The sequence below is a fragment of the Phyllobates terribilis genome, unplaced genomic scaffold (genome assembly GCF_046119375.1).
Source record: "Phyllobates terribilis strain yellow unplaced genomic scaffold, ASM4611937v1 Scaffold_1__5_contigs__length_1240528914, whole genome shotgun sequence".
Classification (NCBI taxonomy): domain Eukaryota; kingdom Metazoa; phylum Chordata; class Amphibia; order Anura; family Dendrobatidae; genus Phyllobates; species Phyllobates terribilis.
Genome location: NW_027362761.1, coordinates 567197164 through 567219200, shown reverse-complemented (window position 1 = coordinate 567219200; position 22037 = coordinate 567197164). Strand labels below are relative to the sequence as shown.

The 22037-nt window shown below is 46.6% G+C and overlaps 1 protein-coding gene across 13 annotated transcripts in view; it reads left to right on the top strand.

Moving 5' to 3' along the window:
- Positions 1-22037, top strand: part of NEDD4L (NEDD4 like E3 ubiquitin protein ligase) — a 334412-nt gene that overhangs the window by 206475 nt on the left and 105900 nt on the right. Inside the window, exon 1 of one of the 13 annotated variants that reach the window (XM_073680885.1) lies at positions 16843-17203. The exons of the other annotated variants lie outside the window; for them this stretch is intronic. Within the exon in view, the coding sequence (XP_073536986.1) occupies positions 17138-17203 (66 nt within the window). The 5' untranslated portion in view covers positions 16843-17137. Of the gene's footprint in view, positions 1-16842; positions 17204-22037 lie in introns of those variants that run through there. 13 annotated transcript variants of the gene reach the window in all.

Genomic DNA, 22037 nt, shown 5'->3' with positions numbered 1-22037 from the left:
AAGAATATAACTACTATAACACTGCTCCTATGTACAAGAATATAGCTACTAGAATACTGCTCCTATGTACAAGAATATAACTACTATAATACTGCCCCTATGTACAAGAATATAACTACTATAATACTGCCCCTATATACAAGAATATAACTACTATAATACTGCCCCCTATGTACAAGAATATGACTACTATAATACTGCCCCTATGTACAAGAATATAACTACTATAATACTGCTCCTATGTACAAGAATATAACTACTATAATACTGCTCCCTATGTACGAGAATATAACTACTATAATACTGCTGCTATGTACAAGAATATAACTACTATAATACTGCCCCTATGTACAAGAATATAACTACTATAATACTGCTCCCTATGTACGAGAATATAACTACTATAATACTGCTGCTATGTACAAGAATATAACTACTATAATACTGCTCCTATGTACAAGAATATAACTACTATAATACTGCTCCTATGTACAAGAATATAACTACTATAATACTGCCCCTATGTACAAGAATATAACTACTATAATACTGCCCCCTATGTACTAGTATAGACTGACTATTACTGCCAAGAATGCAGTATTTTGATTCGTATTATTTATATACATTATTAGTCAGTTGGGTTTCAAAATACTGCTACCAGTTCAAATGACATTGATTTCAAACCTGATTTCTGTCCAACTGCTGTCCATAAAAAAAGCGGACAACATTCAGACCAATGTCATTTAATGGGGCAGTGCAGACAGGTGTGTTTTTTTTTTTTGTTCTTTGTTTTGTTTTTTTTGTCTTTATGGATCGAATTTGCATGTGATAGAAATCGCACCATGCACTAGTTTCTTCCATAAGTCAAATGCGGCTCACCCATTCAAGTCTATAGGTGTGCCAAAAAAATCGTATGCCATACGGAGCCACAGTTTAGCATCCGTTTTTTACAGACCTATTGCAATTCTGTGACATAGGAAACTGTAAATGGCCATGTAAATGATTAATATCAGCTGCTGTGAAAAAACGGATTGCATATGGATGACAAGTGAGACTAAAATACTCCATGTTTTTTAGATGCAACTTATAAAATAAATTGTATGGTCGTGAAAACCTGTCCTATTGGTAATGCTCATATTTTAGAATGGTATAAAATTACAATTTATCTTTTTATTAAAAAAAAAAAAAAAAATTGTTTTCTAAAGTAGGTATGAGCCGACCCATGGAAGTTTGAGTTCTGATGCCCCAACTCTTTCCCACCTCTCCCTCACCCCCCCCACCTCTCCCTCACCCCCCCCCCCTCTCCCTCACCCCTCTCCCTCACCCCTCCCCCCTCTCCCTCACCCCTCTCCCTCACCCCTCTCCCTCACCCCTCTCTCCTCACCCCTCTCCCTCACCCCTCTCCCTCACCCCTCTCTCCCCTCTCCCTCACCCCTCTCTCCTCACCCCTCTCTCCTCACCCCTCTCTCCTCACCCCTCTCCCTCACCCCTCTCCCTCACCCCTCTCCCTCACCCCTCTCCCTCACCCCTCTCCCCCACCCCTCTCCCCCACCCCATGCTTCCACTGATTGCACCCCACACCATCACACTGTCAGGGTGTTTAACAGTCTTAACTGTATATTTTGGGTCATAACTAGTGTTGAGCATTCCGATACTGAAATATCGGGTATCTGCCGATATTCGCGGTATCGGAATTCCGATACTTAATTCCGATACTTTTACAATATCGAATACCGGAATCGGAAGTTCCCATAATGCCTGCGCTCTGCATTGTCTCTGAAGGATGACAAGCTGGATGGTAGCGCTCAGCTGCGATCCAGCCTGTCATCAGAATGCAATCCCAGCGTGGGAGAATTCTCCTGATCGTTTAAAAGCCGGCGGGCGGTAAAAAGCCGCCGGCTTTTAAACAATCACACAGCCCCATACTGCTTCCCCGCAGCCTCCCACCCCGATCCTCCGCTCCCCTCGCCACCTCCCACCCCGATCCTCCGCTCCCCTCGCCACCTCCCATCCCGATCCTCCGCTCCCCTCGCCACCTCCCATCCCGATCCTCCGCTCCCCTCGCCACCTCCCATCCCGATCCTCCGCTCCCCTCGCCACCTCCCATCCCGATCCTCCGCTCCCCTCGCCACCTCCCATCCCGATCCTCCGCTCCCCTCGCCACCTCCCATCCCGATCCTCCGCTCCCCTCGCCACCTCCCATCCCGATCCTCCGCTCCCCTCGCCACCTCCCATCCCGATCCTCCGCTCCCCTCGCCACCTCCCATCCCGATCCTCCGCTCCCCTCGCCACCTCCCATCCCGATCCTCCGCTCCCCTCGCCACCTCCCATCCCGATCCTCCGCTCCCCTCGCCACCTCCCATCCCGATCCTCCGCTCCCCTCGCCACCTCCCATCCCGATCCTCCGCTCCCCTCGCCACCTCCCATCCCGATCGTAAGTTAGGACCGGGCGGGGAGCGCAGCACCAAGGAGCGGGGAGCGAAGGACCCGGGCGGGGAAGCCGGCAGTGAAAAGACTTCACCGCCGGCTTTCCCGTTCTGTGCTGCGCTTTCCCGCCGGTTATTTCAAATGAACAGCTGAGGTATCAGGTGATGCTGATCAGCTGTTCATTTGAAGGAGCCGTGGTGCCCTCAGAGGGTTCATGTGAGTTCATGCTTGACTGCATTGCATGAACTCACATGAACTTTCCCACGGCCGCACAGGTCAGCCTCACCTCCCAGAAGATCAGCCCGTCATGATTGGTGTGTGTGGGTGTCTGTGCGAGTGTGTGCGGGGTGTCTGTGCGTGTGTCTGCGAGTGTGTGCGGGGTGTCTGTGCGATGTCTGCGGGTGTGTGCGGTGTCTGTGCGATGTCTACGAGTGTGTGCGTGCAGGCAGACATAGGCCGATATGACACTACTACTCCCATCGGCCTATGTCTGTCCCCCGTCCACTCGTGCCAGCAGGATCAGCTCGATGGGAGCAGTAGTTCCCATCAGCCTGATCCTGCTATTTAAATTGCCCTACTGTGTCCCCAATAAATGTTAAATACATGTCATTGGTGGCCAGTGGTTGCCTACAATAAATTAGTTCATACATTACCTGTCCCCGCCGATCGCCACCTAAAATAATGTAAAAAATAAAAAACTACACCTATACTCACCTACACACCTAATTCCCCGAAGCCATCGATCTCCTGTAATAAAATATAAAATAATAAACCACAACCTTATCCTTACCCCTCCGTAGTAGTCCACGAGTGTCCCACGATGATCTCCAGTTTAGAGCAGCCACATAGAATGTGACCGCTCTGAACCGCTGCCGCCGCTAGAATGATGGGGCCGTAAAGCAGCCCCATCATTGCATAAGCGGGTTCGCCGGAGTTCAGGCAGCGCTGCTCCGGTTAGCTCCTTTACGACCCTGCTGTATCGTGAGAAATTCCCACGGTACAGCAGTGCCGTAAAGGAGGTCTCCGGAGCTGCGCTGCCTGAATGCACTCCGGTGACCTCAGTCAGGGCTCACGCTGCCGGGAGCGGACGTGTTCCCGGCAGTGTGAGCTTACAGCAGCCATGACAGCTGTCACCATCTCCAGATGTGACAGCTGTGCATGGGAGATCAGCGCAGGAACGTGGACAGGTAACTATTTTTTTTTAGTAAACTAAGAATTAAATAAAATGGTGTGTTTTATTTCAAATAAATAATTTTTTTTTGGGTGTAGTGTGTTTTTTCTTTTTAACACTTTGTAGGTTAGTAATGGGGGTGTCTTATAGACGCCCATCATTACTAACCTGGGCTTCATGGCAGCTGGCGCTGACATGAACCCCAACCCTATTACCCCCTGCCACCGCACCAGGGCAGCGTGGAAGAGCAAGGCTAAGTGCCAGAGTTGGCGCATCCTATGGATGCGCCATTTCTGGGGCGGCTGACGGCTGGTGTTTCTAGCCTGGGAGGGGGCCAATATTCATGGCACCCTTCCTGGGCTATTAATATCAGCCCCCAGCTGTCTGCCTAGCCTTTGCTAGCTATTAAATAGGGGGTACCCCACGTCATTTTTTGGGGGGGTCCCCCATTTTAATAGCTAGTAAAGGCTAGGTATTCAGATGGGGGCTGATATTAGTAGTCTGGGAAGCTCTGTGGGTATTACCCACTTCCCAGGCTTCAAACATCTGCCCCAGCCGTCTGCTTAACCTCCGCTAGAGACTAAAATTAAAATTATGGGGGATCCCACGCCAATTTTTTTTTAAATAAATCATTTATTTTAACACTAAATGACGTTTGAGGAGTTAATAAAGATGCAGTCATTAAATTACTATTTATTTTTTAATTAATTTTTCCCAAAAATTTTGACGTGGGCTTTGCCATATTTTTGTATGCCAGCCAGGTACAGCATCCAGCTTCTATGAACGCGCCATTTTCCGGGGTGGCTGCGGACTGCAATTTGCAGCGGGGGGGGGGGGGGGGGGGGGCAGAAAGCTTGGGCCTCCCTGCGCTGCAGATTCCAGCCCCCAGCTGCCTAGTTGTACCTGGCTGGACACACAAATAGGGAGAAGCCCCACGTATTTTTTTTCTTTAATTATTTCATGAAATTCATGAAATAATTAAAAAAAAATTGACGTGGGGCTTCGCACTATATTTGTGTCCAGCCAGGTACAGCAGGCAGGAACGGGCTGCCCCCAACCACCAGCTGCCTATTTGTACCTGGCCGGACACAACAATATAGGGAAGCCCTTTTTTTCTTAATTATTTCATGAATTTCATGAAATAATTAAAAAAAAAAAAATACGTGGGGCTTCGCCCTATTTTTGTGTCCAGCCAGGTACAACTAGGCAGCTGGGGGCTGGAATCCGCAGCGCAGGGAGGCCCAAGCTTTCTGGGCCCCACCCGCTGCAAATTGCAGTCCGCAGCCACCCAGGAAAATGGCACGTTCATAGAAGCGCCATCTTCTGGCGCTGTACCCAACTCATCCAGGGCCCTGGTGCCGTGGCTCACTGGGTAATAAAGGGGTTAAGGCCAGCTTGGCATTATCAGCTGGCCCTAAGCCCGAAATTCATGGGGTCACGCCAATATTAGACATGACCACCATGAATTTCTAGTAAAGTATTTAAAAAAAACACAACACCCAGAATAAAGTCCTTTAATTGAAATAAACACACAATTCTTTATTGTTCTAAATTAAACTCTACTTACCATCACGCCCATTCCAGCTGAAGCCAACGATCTCCTGCAATAAAAGAAAAGTAATAAAGCAACCTCATCCTTACCTTTCCATGGTTCCCACGACAGCTTCAGCTCTGCTACATGGAGATGACAGGCTGGACCGCAGCAGAACGCTGCCATCCAGCCTGTCATCCCGCAGACACTGAGAAGCGCAGGCTTGCTTGCGCTCCTCAGTGTCTCTCTGTGACGGCATAAAGATGAGCCGAGGTCATGTCCAATGAACTCGGCTCACCTCATGCACGTCACTGACAGCGTGGGAAAATTCTCCTGCACTCAACGCTTCAGCGTGAGAATTTTCCCACGCTGTCAGTGACGTGAATGAGGTGAGGTCATGTCCAATGAACTCAGCTCACCTCATGCACGTCACGCTGAAGTGCTGAGTGCAGGAGAATTCTCCCACGCTGTCAGTGACGTGCATGAGGTGAGCCGAGTTCATTGGACATGAACTCGGCTCATCTGGATGCCGTCACAGAGAGACACTGAGGAGCGCAAGCATGCCGGCGCTTCTCAGTGTCTGCGGGATGACAGGCTGGATGGCAGCGTTCTGCTGCGGTCCAGCCTGTCATCTCGATGTAGCAGAGCTGAAGCTGTCGTGGGAACCATGGAAAGGTAAGGATGAGGTTGCTTTATTATTTTTCTTTTATTGCAGGAGATCGTTGGCTTCAGCTGGAATGGGCGTGATGGTAAGTAGAGTTTAATTTAGAACAATAAAGAATTGTGTTTATTTCAATTAAAGGACTTTATTCTGGGTGTTTGTGGTTTTTTTTTTAACTTTGACTATGGGGTTAGTAATGGGGGTGTCTTATAGACGCCTCTCCATTACTAACCTGGGCTTGATGTCAGCTGGCATTATAAGCTGACATCAACCCCAACCCTATTACCCCACTGCCACCGCTACAGGGCAGTGGGAAGAGCGAGGCTAAGTGCCAGAATTGGCGCATCCTATGGATGCGCCATTTCTGGGGCAGCTGACGGCTGGTGTTTCTAGCCTGGGAGGGGGCCAATATTCATGGCACCTTTCCTGGGCTATTAATATCAGCCCCCAGCTGTCTGCCTAGCCTTTGCTAGCTATTAAATTAGGGGGGACCCCACGTAATTTTTTTGAGGGGGTCCCCCATTTTAATAGCTAGTAAAGGCTAGGTATTCAGCTGGGGGCTGATATTAGTAGCCTGGGAAGCTCCGTGGGTATTACCCCCTTCCCAGGCTTCAAACATCTGCCCCAGCCGCCTGCTTAACCTCTGCTAGAGCCTAAAATTAAGGGGAACCCCACACCAATTTTTTTTTAAATAAATCCTTTATTTTAACACTAAATGACAAGTACAGTAATCAACACTATCACTGTACATCATATATATGTGACTGACATGTTTCTATCTATCTAATCTATGTATGATTCTCTATTCCTTCTATTCTAAATTGTCGGGTACAGATGCTGAATTGCCGGCCGGCTTTTTTAAAGAGACGGTGCATGAAAACACTATTATATTTTTAAATAAATCCTTTACACTAAATGACAAGTACAGTAACCAACACTGTCACTGTACTTCATATATATGTGACTGACATGTTTCTATCTATCTAATCTATGTGTGAAGCTCTATTCTTTCTGTTGTAAATTGTCGGGTACCGGTGTATGCCGCTGATGAATTGCCGGCTTTTCGCGTAATACATTCTACATTATTCTTAGTTGTTTTACTTCATGTAGAATTAACCTACAAGGAAAGAAAGGGTTTATTTTCATTCCGATATTTCTGTCCCATTGACTTGCATTGGTTTCCGGTATCGGAATCAGCGATATCCGATACTTTTTGGGTATCGGTCCGATACGATATTTCCTGATATCGGAAGGTATCGCTCAACACTAGTCATAACGTGACACTGTACTCGGACGACGCACAACCTTTGAGCCTCCCCTGACCAGCCTGAAAGTGCTCTCATCACTAAACATCACTTTCTTCCACTCTTCAGATGTCCAATCTTGATATTTCTTACAAAAGGCCAGCCTTTTCTTCTTCATTGCTGCTGTGAGCAGGGGCTTCTTTGCAGCACGGCAACTTGGTAGACCCAGGTCCTTCTGCAGGCGGTGACGAATTGTCCTAGTTGTGATGTTCTGGAGGAGCATAGGGTACTTATTTTTTATTTCAACGGCAGTTATAGAAGGATGTGACATCACTTCACGCTCCAGAAGCTTATCAGTCCTTGGTGAAGTCTTCTTAGGTGCGCCAGAGCCTGACTTCCTCTGCGGTACCATCCCAGGAGGCAATAATGCCGCCGACCGCTTCAGTTGAAAATTGCTTCTCTTGACACTCCCAGATCTCTAGCTACAGCAATCACTGAATCCCCCTTCTCGAGCAGAGTCAAGGCACGGGATTTCTCTTCCATTTTAAGCTTCTTTCGACCCATTGTGGGAGATAATATAAAACTGAGGGAGATAATAAAAGACTGCCTAATAGCAAAACTGGCTGAGCTGCACATAACAACCAATCAGAGTGCAGCTTTCGCTTGAACAGAGAAGTGAAAACTGAGCATTGATTGGTTGATATTTGCAACAAAGCCAGCTTTAATATTAGACAGTTTTTTATCATCTCCTCCATTGTGTACACTTTTAAAAAGTGAAATTTTGATGTGGATTTTATATGTAAAGATTTTTTTTGCTGGCACTGTATGAACATTAAAATAGACATCTGGGTGAAATAAACCCAGAAATTTTAACTTCATGTTCGCTCATCTCTACTCTGAAGCTTTCATATCATATAGCAGATGAAGTTTCTGCCTAGAAGAGGTTCAGTACTAGGATTAAGGCCGGACAGGGGGTTGCCAGGTGCAGGGCAGAAGAGAAGCCTTGATGCTACAAGGAATTACTAAGACTTGATGTTCATAACTCAGAAGTTTCCACTTCAATTTACATAGCTGATGGAACATAGCGGTGTGAGAAATGACAGACACCCGGCAGAGTAGACTCCGCTGACCTTTCAGCAATGCAGGAGGCAGCACTGCTGACGGTCTCAAACCAAAACAATGATTCAGTGCAGAAGGAATGCCTGCTGATCAAGTTTCAATATCAGAGCAATGAAGCCTGATTAAAGGGGCCCGCTAGGTATGGCACCGATTACTGGCAGCTAACCTGTAGGAGTGTGAAACCAACGCCATGGCCCAAAGCTATGAGCATGTCAGCATAGAAGCGATGTTCATGGGCAGAAATGCTAGCCCAGCCAACTGCTATGGCATTAATGACTGGGGAGACTCCAACTATGATTTGCCTCATTATAATATTGTCCACAAGATTGGGGCAAAAATAAAGCCCCAAGACGGATAAAACTCCCAAGTTCTCCTGCTTTTGGATCATAAATTATACTTCTAAGTGGGGTAAGTTTTTGTGCCTGTGACTTCAACTTGAGCCACTACACCCTACTCCAGGATAACTCAGTCTCTGACCCAGACGTGACAGAGAACAGGTTTTACTCAACTTGAAGCAACTCGTCATAACAGTTTAGTCTTTGAATGAGGGCACATTAGTGATTGGAAAAACAGGAAAGTGGCACAGAGGTTGATGGTCACATACTAACTGATGAGATAGCTTGGTGGTTACACATGAGTGAGGCCTAGAGTTTGGTGCTTACACTTGAGGAGCGAGGCCTAGAGTTTGGTGCTTACACTTGAGGAGCGAGGCCTAGAGTTTGGTGCTTACACTTGAGGAGTGAGGCCTAGAGTTTGGTGCTTACACTTGAGGAGCGAGGCCTAGAGTTTGGTGCTTACACTTGAGGAGCGAGGATTAGAGTTTGGTGCTTACACTTGAGGAGCGAGGCCTAGAGTTTGGTGCTTACACTTGAGGAGCGAGGCCTAGAGTTTGGTGCTTACACTTGAGGAGCGAGGCCTAGAGTTTGGTGCTTACACTTGAGGAGCGAGGCCTAGAGTTTGGTGCTTACACTTGAGGAGCGAGGCCTAGAGTTTGGTGCTTACACTTGAGGAGTGAGGCCTAGAGTTTGGTGCTTACACTTGAGGAGCGAGGCCTAGAGTTTGGTGCTTACACTTGAGGAGCGAGGCCTAGAGTTTGGTGCTTACACTTGAGGAGCGAGGCCTAGAGTTTGGTGCTTACACTTGGATGAGGCACAGAGCTAGGTGGGGATCTGACATTTAGCACTCTCACCAGTTGGCAGTTGTAAGCCCTGGTAGGATGCAAAAAGTAGAATACGAAGCTAGACTAGCACAGGTGTGTGTAGTGGCCGTCTGGGATACTGCAGCTCAGCTCCTATTGACTTGGCTGCAGTATCCAGGGATGAATGCTACAGTGAGTACAGAGCCCTGCTGCTCCGCTCTGGTTATGCCAGGTGATTCCCATGCAAAATGTGTAGATATGCACGTCCACACAACTATTTCTAACAAGGATCATACAATAACCTACAACATTAAAAGCTGTGTTCTGTGTAACGCCTTCTGCAGTTTGTCATCCAATGATGTAGTCTAGAGCATCTGAATGATGGAGATAAGCTTTTATACAGGAAAACTTTGAATGCTGTAACAAAATGTTTGGCCACATTGAGACAGAATTATATCCTTTTATAGGTCTTTAAGATTGAAAGAATAAAGTAGCAAATCAGAGGGGGCGATTTAATACATTTATTACAAACAAGGGAAACGTATTGGCTAGTTTCATCTTGTATCACATATGAAGGAAGATCTGAACCGAAGATGTGGAATGATTCATTATTAGACTCTCTTACTACTTCATGGTTCTTTTATTGTGTTTGTATTTTGGGGAGTTAATTACAGTTGTCGTGCACATAATTGGGCTGCATTCACACATTTGCAGGGAGGGGGGTTTGCCATGATTACGGTACAACCTTGGAGTTAATGCAGCGTGGCCCTAATGTAGCGATTGCAGCAGGAGTTCTACTCATTCTTTTAGGTTGTAATTTTCCTCCGTTTATTATGTATTTTGTTATTGTACTGGAGGACTTTGTTTTTTTGTTTTTTTTTTCATTAAAGATCATATTTTTATTCAATAAATTAGCGGAATTGTGTATAAACTATTTCCTAGTACAGGAAACAATTGGTCTCCACTGATATTCTTCCAGAACTGCGGTTTGGCAACAGAATAGTTAAATTATGGTCAATTACTGTACACGCCCTTAAAGTGGGTGCTACTGGTGAGTTTGTATTTCAGGAAGAATTTTGGTTACGTTGTGCATCTGCCATGATTAACCCCTTTACCCCCGAAGGCTGTTTGCACGTTAATAACCAGGTCGATTTTTACAATTCTGACCACTGTCACTTTATGAATAGTGTTGAGCGATACCTTCCGATATCGGGAAATATCGGATCGGATTGGATCGGACCGATACCCAAAATATATCGGATATCGCCGATTCCGATACCGGAAACCAATGCTAGTCAATGGGACAGAAATATCGGAATAAAAATAAACCCTTTCTTTCCTTGTAGGTTAATTCTACATGAAGGAAAACAACTAAGAATAATGTAGAATGTATTACATGAAAATCCGGCAATTCAGCAGCGGCATACACCGGTACCCGACAATTTAGAACAGAAAGAATAGAGCATCACACATAGATTAGATAGATAGAAACATGTCAGTCACATATATAAGAAGTACAGTGATAGAGTTGCTTACTGTACTTGTCATTTAGTGTAAAGGATTTATTAAAAAAAATAAGTGTTTTCATGCACCGTCTCTTTAAAAAAGCCGGCCGGCAATTCAGCATCGGTACCCGACAATTTAGAATAGAAAGAATAGAGAATCATACATAGATTAGATAGATAGAAACATGTCAGTCACATATATAAGAAGTACAGTGATAGTGTTGATTACTGCACTTGTCATTTAGTGTTAAAATAAAGGATTTATTAAAAAAAAATTAGCGTGGGGTTCCCCGTAATTTTAGTCTCTAGCGGAGGTTAAGCAGACGGCTGGGGCAGATGTTTGAAGCCTGGGAAGGGGGTAATACCCACGGAGCTTCCCAGGCTACTAATATCAGCCCCCAGCTGAATACCTAGCCTTTACTAGCTATTAAAATGGGGGACCCAAAGAAAAAATGACGAGGGGTCCCCCCTATTTTAATAGCTAGCAAAGGCTAGGCAGATAGCTGGGGGCTGATATTAATAGCCCAGGAAGGGTGCCATGAATATTGGCCCCCTCCCAGGCTAGAAACACCAGCCGTCAGCCGCCCCAGAAATGGCACATCCCAGCGCTTGAGCAGGAGAATTCTGCCACGCTGGGATGGCATTGAGATGACAGGCTGGATCACAGCTGAGCGCTGCCATCCAGCATGCCATCCTTCATAGACACTGCAGAGCGCTGAGTTCATTGGACATGAGCTCACCTCATGCACGCCATTTGTCTTTTTGAATGTAAAATTTGCTTGAATAATTAGCTGATGCCATGTTGCGTTTGGAGAGCCCCCTGATGTGCCTAAACAATAAAAACTCCCCATAAGTGACACCATTTTGGAAACTACACCCCTCAAGGATTTTATTAAAGGGTATAGTGAACATTTTGAACCCAGAGCTATGACACAGAATTTGATAACATTAGGTTGTCATATTGAATCAGTTGTCAACAGTCTTGAGCGCAAGTGCTCTCTACTTGAGTTTGCATTGGGTACTCAGGTATATACCATGTATTGCGGGTGCTCGAGTCCCCGCCCGCATGTTTCACGGTTATTAGACACCCCCAAAAAAACATGCGGGGATTGCTTGTGCATGGTAGGCAATCCCTGCAAGTTTTTTTTTTTTTGCCGCAAAGCATATGGAGCGGAGACTCGAGCATGTCACTCGAGCCCCCGCGATAGTCCGTGCATACCCGAGCCTCCGATGCAAACTCAAGTAGCGAGCACTTGCGCTCAGCACTGGTCACCATATCGTCGTCATTTTTTTTTTCTTTAATTTTGAAAAAACCCAGCCCTGGCGTTTATTTTTTACACCTTTCCTCGTGTGGTATAAGTGATTAGACGACTTTTTTCACATGACAGGTTCCCTTTAATGTGTGATACTCTGCTTTTGCATTTTGCTCCTTTGTTTGGTAAATATTGATAGTGTCATTGTCATGTGTTTATCTGAGGTGGTAGACCTTTTTTTTTTTTTTTTTTTCATGTAAAACCTAGTTTTCAAGAGGGTGTACTTAGTTTTTCCAATGACTTTTTATATCTGATTTTTGTTTGGATTAATTGGAGACTAGGGTATTTAAACAATGTACCTTTGCAATAGCAAAAGTTACTTTCACCTTCCCCCTAAACCTTGAAAGCTTCAAAATAAAGACAAACAGAACAGGATGTAACAACGTAAGAACAAACAATGCTCTAAGGAGATTACAGACAATCAAGCCTATGACAACCGCATTGCTGTGATGTAGCACTCCTGCTCTTTCAGCAGTGTAAGGTTCTGTTTGGGGCTGATTTGGAAACCAGTGAAACACATTGTCACGGACATCACTCCGCTTGCCCAACAATAGTCAGGACTATTAAGCAATTGACTGACGATTGCAAGATAATGGGACTACTCTGCAAGATAATGGGCGGTTCCCAGTGAACGTATAGTATATACACATTTGATTCCAACACATGGCTGTATACATAATAATCTTTTTATTTATATAGGGCCAACATATTCCGCAGCGCTTTACAATTCAGACAATTTACAGACATTATCGGCATTGTCCCCATTGGGGCTCACAATCTACATTCCCTATCAGTATGTCTTTGGTGTGTGGGAGGAAACAGGAGAACCCAGAGGAAACCTACGCAAACACCGGGAGAACATACAAACTCCTTGCAGATGTTGTCCTTGGTGGGATTTGAACCCAGGACCCCAGCGCTGCAAGTCTGCAGTGCTAACCACTGAGCCACCATGCTGCCCTATATACATATTTTGATATGGTCATTGCAAGCTCCGCCATAACCAAAGAAAACCAGCTGCCGCACCAATGATTTATAAAGGCCGAATAGACACTCGCTAATGTTGATCCTCACGTGGTTTCAGGAATTCAGTTTATAGAACAAGAGGAACTAAGCTATTACATTTTATGTATTTAACCCGACAATTAGTCAGTGCTTATAAAAATATACAAAAGATGTTACAAAGGAGACAATACAATATATACAGTCACATAAAAAGATAAAAGAAAATGACCTGTTGTCATGGGAAGCACTCAGATTGGAAAATGGTTCAATCCTACAGCGAGCTGTATCTCCCAGCACTGAACAAGGTCTCTAAGTCAGAAACCGCTTTTGCCAGGTATGAATCACTCCCCTCGTTGCCTCAGATGGGGGGGGGGCATTAAATGAGTTTCTCCTCAGGTTACAAAAATTGAGAAATCCAATCTTAAGGGTCTCTGATCCCCTGAAGGTCCTAGGCGAGAGATATTATGATATGAGACATGGCAAATACAAGTTTGTCTATTTGTCCTATATTCATTCAGGTTCTGATGCACACACTGCACAGCGATGCAAGTAAATGCCTTGTGTTTACCACTGAGCCATGATGATGAAGATACATTTCCCATAACTATAAAACCTACGCTGGTAACAAAAAAAAACGCAATATTGATATTTTGTATAGGGCACCATCCCGGCTAAGTGTAGTTCCTTGAAGACAGGAAAGACTTATTTACATAGGAGCGAAAAGTATCATCACACAGCCTGTTGATTCCTCTGTGTATATACTCTGTTTGCGCTCCATCAGACAACCTACTTCAATTACCTGTTCACAGCAGGGGGATTGTAGAGCAAAGTGGCAAAAAATGGAGTGTTGGCTTATTTTTTTTTTTTTTTCATTTACAATTTATAATGAAGTTATGCTTTTATGCTCAATATGAAGGTTAGACAAATGATGCAGTGACTACGTCTTTCCTCACACTATTGGTTCTTCTCCCTTGGGGGGCAAGTGGGAATGGCCTATGATTAAGTGTGGTGGAGGGGACAAGCAAGGAAGCAGGAGAGGCCTTTACAGTTAACAACAAAGTTTATACGGAGGTGGAATTTGGATAGGGATAACAAATAACTGGTGGTAGACTGGATGGTGTTCAAACTTGAATTGGACTGAGTTTTAATATAGATGGGTATATGTGGCGGTACTTTACGTTTCATCCTCAACAAGATCCCAAAATCATACTGTTCCATATTGGCAGAATCGTTCTGTGCCACTTCTCACACACTGGCTGCAGCAGCTACATTTTCAGATGCTCCCATGAGGCAAGACATAGACTTGTGTGGAAGATATTGAGAAGGAATTCTGACACCTGAAAATCCAACACTCTATCAGGGTGACCTCATCCAGCCCACGGCATTCTCTAGACCCCCATTGTTCCCAAATATGTGTAATGGGTGTGTCAGGTGTGACAGTCGCTCTGGATCTGGCTGTGGAAGGTCACTGCGCTTGGCATTGCTGAAGCCTTTTTGATCCTCTCATCTCTGTAGAATAGTTATGCAGCGACCTCCACCTTCTGCTGCTGATTTGCAAACCCTTGCTTGGTAGTTAAAAACTCTGTTTCTCCAGAGAGTCACCAGTGATAGTTCCATGTACCTCTGTGCAGGCTTGGAGTACTAGGAGTCGGCTAGTCTAGTCTTTGGTGCCTTTGGAGGACAGTTGGCGTTATCTCTCTGGTGTCTGCTCAAGCTAAGTGTATCCCCTTTGTTTACCTTGTTGTCTTTAGTTTGTAGTGGGGCCTGACTAGTGCTCACCCCGTCCCCTCCCTATCTAGGGCCTAGCTCTAGGGACATTCTGGTTTTAGGTTCCTGCTCGGTGATAGGTGCAGAACCTATATAGCGAATGGAGGGTAGGCAGGGTGATATTAGATCTGCCTAGGGGTCTCCACTCTCCCTTTCCCTAGTTGTTGGGCTCCCTTCCCTCTCTTCCCGTTATTGTACGCTTATTGCTTCCCTCACCTTGCGTGACATTATGCTTTCATTTCTGTCTCTCCCAGCTTCCCAGAACCTATAATCGCTTCCGGGATGATGTGTGTGCCACTCTGTCTGGATTTCAGTCTCGTTGATGCGTTCTGTGCTGTAACTACAGGCACTCTGGTGTACTAGGCCTCCAGAGTCCCTTACATAGCTGAAGCCCCTTATAGTGACTTGTGTATCTCCCTCGTAACGGCAAAAACACGCACATGAGCAGTAATAGCAGGACCCCCGCAAATCTGAGGACACATTACTGATGAACAGGGCTCGTGCCGTTTGCCGTCTGCTTTTTATAGATAAGGGGACAGGAGGTGCAAAGGATTTGGTTGCACCTTAGTTCATTGAATTTGCAGTGATATTTAGAATAATTGTCTAGTCGTGCTTTTTGGGAAAATTTGTTTTGGTAGTGTTACCCACCTGGAAGACCCCCGATGAGCACCATTTCCTTCAAGGCTGTAGACTTTCAATGGAGCATCAGTAGGTTTGCTCCTCAACTATCGACACTGCTCCATTCAAACTCCTCCCAGCTGCACTTTTGTGGCTGACGAGAGGGGAGCTGAAACAGTTCCCAATTACCAGGAATCTCTGTTGGACATCCACTAGATAGGTATTACATTTCCAACCAGGTTTCACAATGACCGATAAAACACGGGGACTGTAAGGGATGTGGGTTGAAATGACTCCTGGTCCCTAAAGTGTCTCGTCGGCCTCACTGGCATATATGACACTAATAGGGGTATGTCAACACAAGGCCGATACGCAGAACATTCATTTTCCATCTGGAAGTTCCGAGATGAAAAACTGATGTAAATTTACACCATGTTCATAAGTGGCCAAAATTTTAACCAAAAATCTCCCAATGAGTCCAACGCAAAATGTGCATATGGTAAATACAAATTTGGCTGCAGATTTTACCCTACCAAGCATTGCTCAGTGTGAAATTCACAGTGAAAATCCACGTTTTCTGCACAAGAGCGAACACGCTGTGGATAAGAAAATCCGTAACAACCTGATTTTCACGCAGATTTTTTTTTTGGGGGGGGACCCCATTTAGTTGTCTTGTACTGTGAATTGCTGCCAGTTTAGGGTGCAGAATCCACACTGCAAACCCATTAACTTGTTGACATGGGTTCAGGGTATAGTCACACTTTACAGATATCCCGCAGATTATTACAGTAGCATCAAAGTGTATGAGACTTTACCAAATATCATAAATTTAAATTTCCGTGTGTTAGATTTGCAGCTTGTCAATTTTATCAGTGGCTTTTTCAGCAATGGATTTCGCTTTTTGCTATGCACAGGTTGATCCAGTACAGAATCCGCTGCGCACTTTTTGCCGTCTTGTGCGAGAGTTCTCTGTGCTGCAGATTTTCATTTCTGTGCAAATTTGATCATTCCTACATCTCCGTCGCTTGGATGAGACCTCTTTGCAAATTTTTCACTGGGGCATTGACGCTGCGAATCTACATGGGGCATCTTGGCTACAAGCTACAAATTATGATTGGCACATTGGGACGTGTTGCATTAAGACCGGTCTATTAATGTAGCTGCAGATCTTGCCACGGCTCATGCTTCTATTAAAAAAAAAAATAAAAAAAATGGCATGCCTAATGAATGGGAGCTGTAAGCGAAAACCAACAATGACTGATATGTAGGTGGTTCCTATTTTTTTTTGTGTAAGCTCTGGTTGTCATGGCACTGCACAGCTATGCTTTTTCTGCTTTTTCCCGACGAGCTGCAACTATTTTGGGATACTTGTTCCCTCGCCGTCGTAACTTTAACATCGCCCGTGCTTAATCTGCGAAGGCCCCCGTACACAGAGCCGAGCACTGAACAGGCGTTCACAAGAGTACACGTTGTCCTGACGGACGCCGCTCGCTGAATCTGCGATCTGCTTTGTTATCTGGATTGGGAGGGATCCACTATGCAGCCCTCTCCTGCTTCTGTGTGGACCGGGTAGGGGAGGGTTAAACCCACCCCTCCCCAGGAGATCCTTTTCCACGTTTTGTAGATGAGGTAAATGAAATCATGTACAAGGCTAGACCTGACTCATTCAGCATTCATGTCGGGGACTGTCAAGGTCGTGGCGCACAGGTGAGTCTCACTGTTAATATTTAATGCCGCTCTTTGTGCGCTCCCTCCTGCCTAATTCCATGGCTCCCACAACTTCACCCACCCCGGCACTGAGCATTGCTGATCCTGTGCCATACTAATGCCAATTAATAGGCTGTTGTATTCAGTGTCTTATGGCTAATGAAGTGAGCTGATGCTATCCGCTATGGGCGTCCATGATAATCCATAAATCTGGGTATATGGGAGGGACAAGGTTTCTCGCTGTGGATCACGATTTGTATGAAATGGTCGTGTGTGTAAAATTCTTTTGTTCTATTAGGTTTAATGCAATCTATATATTTATAGTTGTATGATGTAATATATAGCATTAATAACGTATAGTATATGTACATTAGTACTAAGTTACCATATATTAAAAGCTTACACAATGTTTTTAGTACTCTACATTTTTTTACGTTATGTTTGAGATGGGGATAGTGGGACGGTTATATGGCTGCCAGGTATTTTGGATGATGTTGTTCCATCCACAAAGTCTGAGACCAGTTAGGCGACTGAAGGCAAATCCAAAATGAAACATAAAATAAGACTATAAAAACAATTTTTTTTTCAAAACCATTTTTACTAGCCCCCTGTTCCAGTGCGTTGGCTAAATAACCTCCCATGCCGGCCACCGATGCCTACCTCCCTGTGACGGCGTGTTGGCTGCCCCATGCCTACCTCTCCATACAAACGTGTCGACCGCCCAATGCCTACCTCCCCATGCCTGCAATTACATATTGTTAACTGATGAAGGTCAATACGACCGAAACGTTTATTTTATATTGATTATTAGACTGCAATAAAAATTTCACTGCTTTGAATACATAATTGGAGTGCCAAGGTTATTTTTGCATGTACCTCCCCATGCCGGCATGTTGCCTGCCTCCCCATGTCAGTGTGTCGGCCGCGCTATGCCTACCTCCCCGTGTCGGCTGCCCAATGCCTGCTTCCCCATGTCTATCTCCCAATGTCAGTGTGTTGGCCATTCCATGCCCTTCTTTCTGTGTTGGCCGCCCCATGCCTACCTTTCCGCGTTGGCCGCCCCATGCCTACCTTTCCGCGTTGGCCGCCCCATGCCTACCTTTCCGTGTTGGCCGCCCCATGCCTACCTTTCCGTGTTGGCCGCCCCATGCCTACCTTTCCATGCCCTCCTTTCTGCTTCGGCGGCTCCATGTGCTCCTTTCAGTGTTGGCCGCCCCATGCCTACCTTTCTGCTTCGGCGGCTCCATGTGCTCCTTTCAGTGTTGGCCGCCCCATGCCTACCTTTCTGCTTCGGCGGCTCCATGTGCTCCTTTCAGTGTTGGCCGCCCCATGCCTACCTTTCTGCTTCGGCGGCTCCATGTGCTCCTTTTAGTGTTGGCCGCCCCATGCCTGCCTTTCTGCTTCGGCGGCTCCATGTGCTCCTTTCAGTGTTGGCCGCCCCATGCCTACCTTTCTGCTTCGGCGGCTCCATGTGCTCCTTTCAGTGTTGGCCGCCCCATGCCTACCTTTCTGCTTCGGCGGCTCCATGTGCTCCTTTCAGTGTTGGCCGCCCCATGCCTACCTTTCTGCTTCGGCGGCTCCATGCCTACCTTTCTGCTTCGGCGGCTCCATGTGCTCCTTTCAGTGTTGGCCGCCCCATGCCTACCTTTCTGCTTCGGCGGCTCCATGTGCTCCTTTCAGTGTTGGCCGCCCCATGCCTACCTTTCCTCGTTGGCTGGTCTCAGGCACTTAGTCACTAAATTTCAGAGGTGCCATGTGGTGACATGTTGGACTCATTGACACATTGTTTTTTGGGATTTTTCACACTAAAAAAAATGGATGAAATGAGTAAACAAAGTCCAATCCCTCCTTCCATTAAATAAAGCTAAGCTTTTCTCATTCCTGTCCGGCCTAGAACAGCCAAAGCCCGTCCTGTTTTTCTGATCCTATTGCTCCACGTGTTTTAGCACTGGAGGTGGGGAGGTAACATGACTGCCCCAGGAATACGTGTAGGGGTTTGTTTTGCTTTATATTTTTTATCCTCTAGAGCAGGGGTCTCAAACTCGGCTGGGTATATGGGCCGCACATGGAAAAAATTTGAATTTGGGGGGCCGCATTCTTAGTTCAATGTGACATTTTTAGTGATACCATTTTTTTTGTATACACCTTTTGAACATTTTTGCCGTGTTTATTTTTTATGGCTTGGGTCGTTATGGATGTGGCGATAATAAACGTGTACTTTTTTGTGTTTACTTTAGTTTACATATAAAACAGCATTTTTAGTGCCCAATATTTTTTCATGCTTTATTTTATTTTTTATTTTTTTTACAATTTTATTTCCCCCAATTGGCCACATACAGTAATATTGTCTTACAATTAGCATCATATAGTAATAATGGAAAACATCTTGTAGTAATGTTCCCCATCCAAGTCCCCATCTTGTACTAATGTGCCCCATCCAGGTCCCCATCCTGTGGCTATGTGCCCCATCCAGGTCCCCATCCTGTGGCTATGTGCCCCATCCAGGTCCCCATCTTGTGGCTATGTACCCCATCCAGGTCTCCATCTTGTGGCTATGTACCCCATCCAGGTCTCCATCTTGTGGCTATGTACCCCATCCAGGTCCCCATCCTGTGGCTATGTGCCCCATCCAGGTCCCCATCCTGTGGCTATGTGCCCCATCCAGGTCCCCATCCTGTGGCTATGTGCCCCATCCAGGTCCCCATCCTGTGGCTATGTGCCCCATCCAGGTCCCCATCCTGTGGCTATGTGTCCCATCCAGGTCCCCATCTTGTGGCTATGTACCCCATCCAGGTCTCCATCTTGTGGCTATGTACCCCATCCTGTGGCTATGTGCCCCATCCAGGTCCCCATCCTGTGGCTATGTGCCCCATCCAGGTCCCCATCCTGTGGCTATGTGCCCCATCCAGGTCCCCATCCTGTGGCTATGTGTCCCATCCAGGTCCCCATCCTGTGGCTATGTGTCCCATCCAGGTCCCCATCCTGTGGCTATGTGCCCCATCCAGGTCCCCATCTTGTGGCTATGTGCCCCATCCAGGTCCCCATCCTGTGGCTATGTGCCCCATCCAGGTCCCCATCTTGTGGCTATGTGCCCCATCCAGGTCCCCTCTTGTGGCTATGTGCCCCATCCAGGTCCCCATCTTGTGGCTATGTGCCCCATCTTGTGGCTATGTGCCCCATCCAGGTCCCCATCCTGTGGCTATGTGCCCCATCCAGGTCCCCATCTTGTGGCTATGTGCCCCATCCAGGTCCCCATCTTGTGGCTATGTGCCCCATCCAGGTCCCCATCTTGTGGCTATGTGCCCCATCCAGGTCCCCGTCCTGTGGCTATGTGCCCCATCCAGGTCCCCTCTTGTGGCTATGTGCCCCATCCAGGTCCCCATCCTGTGGCTATGTGCCCCATCCAGGTCCCCATCCTGTGGCTATGTGCCCCATCCAGGTCCCCATCCTGTGGCTATGTGCCCCATCCAGGTCCCCTCTTGTGGCTATGTGCCCATCCAGGTCCCCTCTTGTGGCTATGTGCCCCATCCAGGTCCCCATCCTGTGGCTATGTGCCCCATCCAGGTCCCCATCCTGTGGCTATGTTTTCCCTGTGCTGTTCTTCACACACATAAAATAGAAAAAAAAGATGATTCTCACCTGTCCTCCGTTCCCTCGGCGGCCTTCCTGCAGATGTGGCCCGCAGGCACCACAGAGTCAGACCCCTTGACGATCCCGACCTGGTCCAGGAGGAGCCGCCGACAGCAGCGCTGCATTGCCGCACAGAGACTGTCTCCCAGCACAGCATTTTCAATGTCAGCCGCCGGCCAATCAGAGGCCAGCAGCTGACATCTGCATATGGCAATGACGTCATACTCGCTGCGCCGACACGCAGATATCAGCTGCTGGCCTCTGATTGGCCGGCGGCTGGCATTGGAAATGCAGTGCTGGGAAACAGTCTCTGTGCGGCAATGCAGCGCTGCTGTCGGCGGCTCCTCCTGGACAAGGTCGGGATCATCAAGGGGTCTGTGCCTGCGGGCCGCATAAGGCTGCGTACCCACGTTGCGGATTACAAGCGTTTTTGATGCGGATTTTCCGCAGCATAAACGCTTGTAAAACGCTTGTCAATCCGCACCCCATGGTCCCCAATGAGAATCCGCAAGTTCTATGCCCATGCTGCGGATTTTTCCGTAGCGTTTATGCTGCGTTCAAAAATCCACAGCATGTTCATTAATTTTGCGTTTCCGCATGCGGAATTGCCTTATTCAGTGCATGAAAAAACGCAAGGCAATTCCGCATGTCGAAAACACGTGAAAAACGCGCGATAAACGCATGCGGAATTCCGCATGCGTTTTTCCTGGAGAGGACATGCGGAAATGAAGCAGAAATTTTCTGCTTCATTTACGCAACGTGGGCACATAGCCTAAAGCAGCCTCAGGGGCCGCGTGTTTGAGACCCCTGCTCTAGAGTGTGGTAGGGGCCAGAAGCAGATAATAAAGACGCAGCTTTTTTTTTTGTTCCTCTCCAGCTCAGACAATTGCCAGGCTCATCGGCATATTGGTGTACATAGAGCCGGGGATTTACAGCACACGATGACATTCGCTCCAGATCTAACAATAAGAAATGTAAACATCTGGTTTCATGTGTCCTCCGCTGCCAAGGAGAGGAGTTGCGCTTGCTTTTGTTGTGTTTTGTCCTCTACTATTACACATCACAGAACAAAGGAAGTAAAAATAATGATCCTGACATGTAAACTGGAAAAGACACGCCGCCTCCTTATTGTGCCCGGGCCGCGATACGGATCACTTACATCTTGTTCATACGGGTGGTGGGGATGGGTGATTGCTGCTTTTGC